Source organism: Siniperca chuatsi, linkage group LG7, assembly GCF_020085105.1.
Source record: "Siniperca chuatsi isolate FFG_IHB_CAS linkage group LG7, ASM2008510v1, whole genome shotgun sequence".
NCBI lineage: Eukaryota > Metazoa > Chordata > Actinopteri > Centrarchiformes > Sinipercidae > Siniperca > Siniperca chuatsi.
Genome location: NC_058048.1, coordinates 23,673,242 through 23,682,813, shown reverse-complemented (window position 1 = coordinate 23,682,813; position 9,572 = coordinate 23,673,242). Strand labels below are relative to the sequence as shown.

General features: G+C 37.4%; 1 protein-coding gene across 4 annotated transcripts in view; it reads left to right on the top strand.

The window, feature by feature from the left end:
* Positions 1-1,109: 1,109 nt before the first annotated feature.
* robo2 (roundabout, axon guidance receptor, homolog 2 (Drosophila)) overlaps positions 1,110-9,572 on the top strand; it is a 328,885-nt gene continuing 320,422 nt past the window's right edge. Inside the window, exons 1-3 of one of the 4 annotated variants that reach the window (XM_044202720.1) lie at positions 1,110-1,260; positions 4,042-4,180; positions 7,499-7,618. In XM_044202720.1, the coding sequence (XP_044058655.1) occupies positions 7,513-7,618 (106 nt within the window). In that variant the 5' untranslated portion in view covers positions 1,110-1,260; positions 4,042-4,180; positions 7,499-7,512. The other 3 variants (XM_044202723.1, XM_044202724.1, XM_044202722.1) reach the window with 3 other exon arrangements.

The following is a 9,572-nucleotide window of genomic DNA, read 5'->3' as shown; positions in this document are numbered from 1 at the left end:
TGGGATCAGAAAGCTCAGAAATGTGTACTTTTAATCAGCTTTAAAAAAAATAGACGTGGTGTCACTGCCATTGAACTGAATATAGACTGATATTTTCAAGATGGCTTTCCACAGAAATACAACTTCTGAAATAAATTTCAAGAGGTTCAAATGATCTTAATAAAAAAAAATGCACATGGCAGATGGGCACACATTGTGTGCCTTATATCCCCACAAACACATAGTTCTCAAAAAACAGGCCTTTTCATTAATATCCTTACAGAGAAATTGTGGTTCCATATTTTTAGCTTGGATCCTGTCTGTCCATGTTTTTGTTCCTGACTCCTGACAATCATTTCCCAGATACGCTTCATTTGGCATCACATGACTGTAGTTACCTCTGAGGACACTAAGGTCATGTCTACAGTATTTTTCTGTAAATATGGGGTGTTGTAGCAACCTGAGTGGAGTTTACATTCTACAATTAATTATACATGCTGTGTTTTTTGTATTTGGGATACTGTTAGGAGTAACAAAACGTCAATGTAATAATAACTGTACAGGAAATGGACTGTCAGGAAATGTTAAAACATGCACATAAAACATGGAATCACGTATACCCAGTCCAATCATACATACCACAGTTTGTTCTCAAAATACATCAACCGTTCTTGTGTATTACTGTGACTTTATCCTGATATTATCATGAATTAATTATTGTAATATTATGACTTTATTCTTATAAGACTGACTTTTTTCTCTAAATATTTTGACTTTATTTTCAAAGAAACAGTGGCCCTTACACTCCGTCACAGTTTCCAGTATTTTTAGACCCAATGTATTTAAATATGAGTACTTTTAGGCTAGAAATAAATTAACTTATTAATGATTTAGTATTTTCCCACACTCATTTTTATTCATAGCAGTGTGAAAGGGATTTTAAACAATTATATTGAGAAATAAAATTTACTGAAACAGTAACTAAATAGCTGAGTTAGTAAAGAAATACATCAATAATAGTAAATAATTTTAACAATGTTTTTAGACTTTTTGGTTTCTGAGGGTTTGTAGGATGTGTTGCTGGAAATGACTCATCACATCAATACTTCTACAATCCTGACTACGTCATGCGCAGGGCGTGGCCAGGATTAACAGAGCGCGAGGCAGGAGGGAACGTTCTCTTGGACATTCCAACAATTAGCTGTCACCCTTACTTTAACTCTTAAAAGAAACTCAGTCAAGCCCAAGTACATTTCTGCCAGCAGGAAGGAAAGTTGAAAAGTAGGTGAACATGCTGTAATGTACGTATCCTATAGCAAATAAAGTTAATGTAAGCATTAACTTGCTGTCAGCCTAAATTAACAGCTAACTAACTTAAGTTATTGTAGAGGAAAAGCCCAATTTGCATGTGTCTGCATATTAAGCTACATTTGAGTCACAGAGGTAACTTAACCATCAGTTTCTCTGAAAGATAATTAACTGGTGACATTTGAACAGAAGGTCGTTTAAAAATTTTATTTCATTTCCAGAATCCCCAAATAAGTTACTCTTAACATCTGGATAAAAAAATATTCCGTCCACTTGATTAAAAAGTTGCCTGTTTCCGAATCAAAACAAAGATGGCACCCCACTGTCTACTTAGATAGGAAACGGTCGCAATTTGGGAAACGAATAAAAAATCTTTTTTACCATGCAGCGAACGGATTTTTTTTTTTATCCAGATGTTAGGAGAGTCTTTGGGGATTCTGAAAATACCGTAAGTACAACGACTAGTTGTAAACGAGTTAAAACATCGCCTGTTAATTATCTAGAGAGAGAGATGAGAAATTGATGGTTACCTCTGTATGCTAATACATGAAAGGCACAAACTTTGGAACAGCCAACAAGTCATTGCAGTGGAAACCCCTATAGGATTTACTACTGACTATCATATTTTGCCTGACAGGAGTGACTTTACAGAGGAAAAGCACAGGTGTAGTGAAGAGGATGCAGAGGACAGGGTTAGATGAAGGCACATGATTCGCTGTGGCGACCCCTGAAAGGGAACAGCCGAAAGGAAAAGAAGAAGAAGCTAATGTCATTAATTATATGACTGAAAACAGGTGTGTTGCTGCTTGTATCAGGTGTTTCGACGTCATCGATATACTGTCATTTATTCTCAGCATTTCACCTCGCCTTTTTTGCAAACTGGAATTGAAAGGTCAATTACCCTTAGAAAGAGATAGCTTACTGTATTCTTTTCTTCTAATGTTACATAATTATATATACTGTAGGTGATAAGCAACCCAATTTAATGTTAACAGCCATCTCGATTGGATGATGCAGACTTTGCCTATCAAAACAACACAGACAAGACAAGCTATGAAGCTGAATACCCTGGCCAGGTGCAGTTTGCCAGCTAAAGGGAAAACTCACCAGTGTTGCCAAGGGCATGATTGTTTGACACAGCAATACCTGAACATTAAGAGACCTGTCTATGAGCACTCTGATTCTTTGTACAATGTACACAAAACCATGTGAGCAAAGTTCACATTATGGACTGCCAAATGTCACTCAGCAATGTAATTTTGATTATGTTTAATTCAAGTTTGCATGTACAGTGACTTTAATTAAAACTGGAGTTGAAATGTTGTCGCATGGTGTTGATATTTTCTGTTTTAAGGAAAGGATCAGTGAATTCAAGGGTAATGGTGGCATATGACTAATGTACCTTTTGGACAGCAGGGTGTGTAGTCAGCAGGGAGAATGTCCTTCAGCTGTAGACTCGGGTTCAAGTCCCTGCGTCAGTTTATGTTTTTGTGGAAGTTGCTAAATTCTTACAGTCTCGAGGATATCTAGCTGAGCTCTTCTCTGCTGTGACCTTCCTGTCGTCAAGGGCAGTGACGTGGTTACAGAGGGTTGCTGAAATAATGTCAACACGTCATTGATATGGACTTAAACTCTAAAGTGACTAAATTATATTACAAACACTGCTAAAGTGTTTGGTCAAGTTATGCTGCCTGCCAGTTAGAGACATTTATCAGCAGTAAAACAAGTCCAGAAATTAGCATGTTGTTGTTCTTTTATATAGCAATATGAGACAACTGACAGCGCTCACATTGGCCAAATATGTGCCTAAATTGTGCCTAAAGTGCTGGCTTAAAAATTCACAAGAACCTAAGTAAAGCATACACACTTGAGAGCCAGAGCCCTTTTTCTGTTGAGTAGCTCCATTAGAGCAGTTGATAATTGATGCTTTGCACAAGGACACTTTGACAGAAGTTGTTCAGGGTAAGGAGGGTTTACCCATCAACTTTCGACATAGTCATCTTTGAAAGTATTTTCAACAGCAGTTTTTTGTATGTATATCCTGGCCAATACTGGAATTTTGAGGCCGATGTCGATATTTGAGAGTTAAAAAAATCTGATAACAATACATTGCCCTTCACCATTCAGTTCTGGTAGACAAATTATGTAATGGAGACATTGTTTCTAAATGACCTCAAACATATCTTTGGCATTTCTGTACTGTAATATCTTGTTGCTTATTGGCCAGCACATATGCAGATACTGACTGAGTTTTATTTACCATTAGTGTTTTTACCACTAAAACTACCACTAAAACTAAGGCAGTAAAGCCTATTTATGCTCTCGTCCTTTGATAAACAGTTTTTCCATGATACTTTGGTTTTCCTGCATCTTATTGTGAATTTCAAATGTTTTGTATTACTTTGTGCATTGAAAAGCTATAGGGTATGCTGCCTGTGCTTCAATAAGATCCTATATAGATTGAGATTTAAGTGCACAGCAGCCAGGCTTGGATTTGGAGCTCAAAAGCTGAAATGCGAACAAATTAATAGAAAAGGAAACAGCAGCACTGAGGGAATGTGAAATCGAATTAGTTTAACTCTGCGATTTTTACTCTGTGCACATTGGCTTTTCCAAGAATGCAGCTCCTGACAATCTACATTATCAAAGCAATCTGTCTCTCTTTTCCTTTTCTTCTCATTCCCATCCACTGGTTTTCCTCTCCTTTTCTCTTTTTTCCTTTTCCCCTCTTTTTCCCTCCCTCTGTCTTTGCAGATGGGCTATTTGGCCGGTGAAAGGGAAGAGAGCCAGTGCCAGTTGTGAGCGTACACGGAGGCAAAGGGAAAAAACTCACTCAGGCAGCAGTGGGAGCCGGACTCGTTTGTGGGATATACAGCAGAAACACAACACGGAGGTACAGATACAGTACTATGTATTTGTGTGTGTGTGTGTGTGTGTGTGTGTGTGTGTTTGGGGGATGGGAGTATAAAGTAGTCCTCTATAGCACTAAATTAGGAGTTCTTCATCGTCTTTCACTGCAGCACTGAAAACTTGCAGTATATTTTAAACTGTTCTTTTCTGAGACTCACTTAATGTTTTTACAACATATTTCAAAAGTTAGTTACAAACATCAAAGGAATGTATGTAGGTAAGTGTTGTCAGTAGTCTTCATTGTTTAAAGTTAAATCTTCATGTACCTGTATTAAGCTTAATCAGCACATGTTACATGAAGGACATATTTATGCTTAAAGATGTTTTGTGTCCAGTGTTTTTCCTCTGAATATTCATTTTGTTAGCTGAATGGCTGAATGGTTTTCAGCTCTGATTAATATTCTGCTGTGAGTGTATAACTCATACATAATCCAAATTTCCCTCACAAGGGGGAATCTCTGGGGTAAAACCTGACCATTTATTTTATTAGAAATTATAAACAGTAGATGATGAATACATGATGCAAAATGTGTTGTATGCTTGCAATACTCAATGTTTTTGGTAGTTGTACGAGTTGATGAAAATAGGGGAATATCTTTTCTGTCCGATGCATGTAAGATGGACAACTGAAAAACGCCTCGTGCACAGACATGCCATAATTTAATTGTGGGATCAAGAGTTACCTTGACGTACACACTGATTCGAAAGAAGTCACTCAGGTCACACTCCATATTGCTCAAATGCCTCATTTGGAAGCCAGTTACAATATTGACTTGATTTTGCAATATATTTTTTCAGCTCTAAGACACATATTGGGGGTGGGAGTATTTTGTTTAGTTTTTCCCCAACCAATCAGTAGCGAGTGACATACAGTATCTGACCATAGACTGTATATAAAGATGGACGACGCATCTCCACTTTCTCCCACTGTACAAAAATGAAGCAAAAATATCCCGGATACAGGAGCTGCCATCTTGCGCTTTTGACGTCATTTGCAACCAGAGTTGGCGCAGTAGTGATCGGAGTTGGAGCCACGGTATCGAGGTCCCGCCTATACACACATTAAAACCAAACTTATCAGACACTTAACACTTTAACATAAATAAGTGTGATAAGAACTACCTAAAATGACAGAAACCACCTTTGGGAAAAATTTATTTTCTGAGTGCTTTGAGTTTTTAGTTTGGCCTAACTCCACAAACATGGAGGGGGCAGGGTTTATGACTTATGCTGCAGCCAGCCACCAGGGGGCGATCAACATGTTTTGGCTTCACTTTTGGGGAGCTGTCATGCCGTCCATCTTTATATACAGTCTGTTTCAGACCCACTGAAATATTTTTTTCAGCCAACAAAGTAACGTTTCTTGTTTTCTACAGCATTTGAAGAAATTAGAAAGAGTTGTTATTTCTGTATATTTTACATACAACAATCTGTACAGCTGATCTCTGTTGCTATTATTTGGGCTCTGGCACAGGTGACGTCCCCATTTTTTTCCTGCCTATAAAGCTTTGATTGGCTCTGTAGTTTTCTAACTGGGGAAACAATCAACAATGTACACCAGAATTTGAATCCTATTTGAAATGCTGGAAATATCTGAGACATTAGCCTCCATTCACATGTCTAGAACCAGGCTACTTGGCGCATCTCTGTTTATTTGTCCCCTTTGGTTTCTCTCAAACATAAGTGCAGTGTAAGAAAGTTTATTGCAACACCCAGACATAATCGCAATTTCATACAGGTTTTGATGTTTAGAATGCAGTTTGTAATATATCGATTTGAGTTTTTAATACCATTAAATATTCAATACTCATTTATTTACAATTGTTAAATGGTGGCAAAGGCAGTATGCTGCTAGACTGGAGTATAGGAATTTGTGGATGAGGTGTAAAGGTTGGTGATCAAACATAATGCCTGTTGTTTGCATGGTGTTTTTTTTTTGTATTTTGGGGCACAGCAAATGGGTTTTGTTTAATAATTAATCTCTTTCTTGGGTGTCAAGATGTGAATATAAATTAGTGTGTAAAAAGTGTAGGCCTATTGATTTCATTCTTCCTTTGGAAGCCTGTTTTGAAATGTCAGGGTGAATGATAGCACTTAGTAAACTTTGCCATGCAGTATGCATTAGTTATTAGAGTGACAGGATGGATCTTTGCCCACATTTTATGTCAGTTGTTTTCTCTGTAAAGACAGCAGTAGTGGCATTAGAGATTGCCATTTTGAAAAGTTACAGTATCTATCCTGGTAAGATGTTTTCTTAAACCCAAAAATTTTAAATGGCATTAGAGTCAAAGTAGTAGTACACCAGTGAAAATCAATATGTAAGACCTTGATTTTGTCTAGCTTTTTAAACCTGAGCAATCTCCTAAGATATATTATTCATTCCCACCACCAAATAAGAATGCAACCAGTAAAGTTGCAGAAAATAAAATTATTGATGTATTATTTTCTATAGTATCTGCTATGTTCTCATTTATTCATACCCCTGTAGCACTGCTTGGTCTGACGAAAATAATCTGAGCACGCGAACAGGTTGTCTAATGTTCAAAATGATGCATTACAAGTTGGCAATTTAACGCTAGTTTATCACTGATCAGCTTACAGCTAACTAAGCTGGCCACTATACTAGCTGTCTGCTAATGTGTTGCTAAAGCAACATTTTAAGTAACTGTTGAATGAACTTCATGAACTAGTGTATTTTACTCTTTTTACTTTGACTCTTGTGGACTTTATGTGTATGTTTACTTGATTAATTTTACTTCCTATGAGAACTTATTGTTGATCTTTCACTGTTGATACTTTTCTTCCTGATATAGAGGATATAAAGCACAATGTAACTCATATGACTGCTAGCCTATACTTTTGTTAATCCAGTTTCCCTGTTACTGTACTAACTAATTTTTACAATACCTTTGGTCTGTTTTTTTGTTTTATGTTGTAAGAAATAATACTTTATTAAATGTAATGGCAATACAATACATTTTCTTGAATGCATGTTTACAGTTGTGTTATTAGAATCTGATAAATTGTTGGTCAGTGAATGCTTTTTGTATTAATAGCTGTGGTACTTTGGCCAGAGACTAATATTTAGCACTGAACATTTGGTGAAATATATCTGCCAGATGATTTATCTTTCCTGCCTGGCCTCATGAGCCCAGCAGTCTCATATTTTCTTTTTTTCATATCATGTGTTTAATGGGCCATTTCCCCAACTATATCAAGAAATGTGAAAATTAAATGGAAATTCCTGTCAATATCTTAATAGCTTGTTTCTCAGTATATACAGTACGCTTTTTTTCCCCAGTATCCAATGGTGCCATGGCCGCAAGAAGCCAGAGCAGTGTGCTCCGAGTGGGTGTGCCTTTTTCCACCTTCCAGCTCCTTCTAATTCTCTGTGGTCACTTACTGGATGCTCAGGGTCAAGGTAAGAATCAAATATTTTCTATTGTGTTTCTTCTTGGTCCAGTTGCAAGACAGAGAGCATGCATAGGGCCATCATTGTCATTTTTCCCACAACTTGTGGCCAGTGACTACGCATACTTCCCTTTTGCTCTGTGGTGCTAGAACAATGCTTGGGGACATGTAGAAAGATTTGAACCTGGGTCGCTACGGTAAGGACTTAGCTTTGTACATGGGGCACGGGCTCTACAGGTGAGCTGAGAATCCTCTGGCTCTGGAAAATGGTGATGGACTACTTTTCACTTTTCAGTTCATTGAAAAAAGAATTGAATAACTGATAATGCATATGATTGTTTGTTGCAGTCCTAGTCTTGGGACTGATTAAGGGTCACAGTTGCATTTTGTTCGTCCCTCATTCTTTGAAATTTGTGATATTTTTTATTACTGTTCAGATTGTATGTAAGGTTATGAAACGGGAATGCAAAGCAACAACAGTATGCTACAGAATGATGTATTTAACAACCAAGACAGAGTAAAATTGTTAAGAAATTATTTCATCCAGGTGTATAATTTGCAAAGGTACTGTATATTAGGTGTGTAGTAAGCTGCCAGTTTGTAGACCAGATTTAATCTTCATATCCTAGGGAGACAAGGCCACTATGCCCTCTGCTGTCAAAGCACTCCACTGGCTTCCATCCCTCCCTGTGACTGGTTTTATTTATAGCATGGCAGGAATTGCTACACTAACAAGTGACAAGGGCTCAAAATATACACACGTGCACGCACACACACACACACACACACAGAAGGACACACATGCAGCACACTAGTGCCAGCTTTCAGGGGTGGTAAGGGGCAGCAACAAGGTTAATGCACGAGAATTGGGAGTAGTGTATTCAGCCCTTATAAAATGAGCTCTGATTAATGGGCCTCAGCTGCGGCATATGCCAGGGCGAATCGTGTGGGAGGACAGGAGAGGACAAGTGCCAGACAAGGAGGAGATTAGAGCCATCCTTAGAAACAAATATCAAACATTTACCTGGCATTTGGAATAATGAGTTTACAGTTACGTTTCCTGATTTGAAGATATTCTCTCAGCTGCCTTTTCTGTAGTATTGAGAACTACTCCCACTTGTGCTAATTAAAGTTACATTTATTTAACAGATAAAGAAAGGAGGCCCCAAAACTCTTGAGCTACAAGCCTGAAACTTGATAAATGTTTTAATTGTCTTGCACTGAATACTGCAAATCACAAGCTCAACACCAGCTTTGTAAAGATTATTATGTTAATGTTGCAGGTAACTGAGGGTAAATCCTTTAACTTATTTGTCAGTAATGCAGTAATTGCTGTACATTAGAGTGAAGAACAGGATGGGGTCATTTTGAACAGCCAGGATTCAGCAGGAAAAGCCCCTTTTTATATTAACTGTTGACAATGCTAGGGCTGGCACACCAACAATATACTTTAGGATGTAATGTAATAAACTAATGGAGTGTTACTCATTTGTATAGGCTATATACAGTAATTGTTTGTTGGTTATTACTATTTATTTTTAACTGGATTAATTTGTAATTCATCAATGTCTTGATAGTAGTTTGTTTTTTGTTGATTCATTTATCTATTCATTTATTTACTGATCCATTTATCCATCAGCTTGCACAAGCAATTATTTATGATTAGCAGAACTGCTGACCCTTTAACTACTTTGGGTACCTCTGGTATTGGTCAGAAATCCATGTGGCCAGTTAAAATTCAGATTGTCATGTGTCTTGAATCCTCATATAGTGTCGCTGTGTATGGAAACTGATTTTAGTTATCCTGCAGAGAAGTAAACACAAATACACTGTAACAAGAAGCAGGCTCATTGCATAGTACAACCTGTAAAGACAAATGTAGATAAATGTCTTTATCCACGTGTGCGGTGTGAAAATGGGATCGGGTGTTTGCTGTCAGGTTTACGGGTTATACATACAGTATT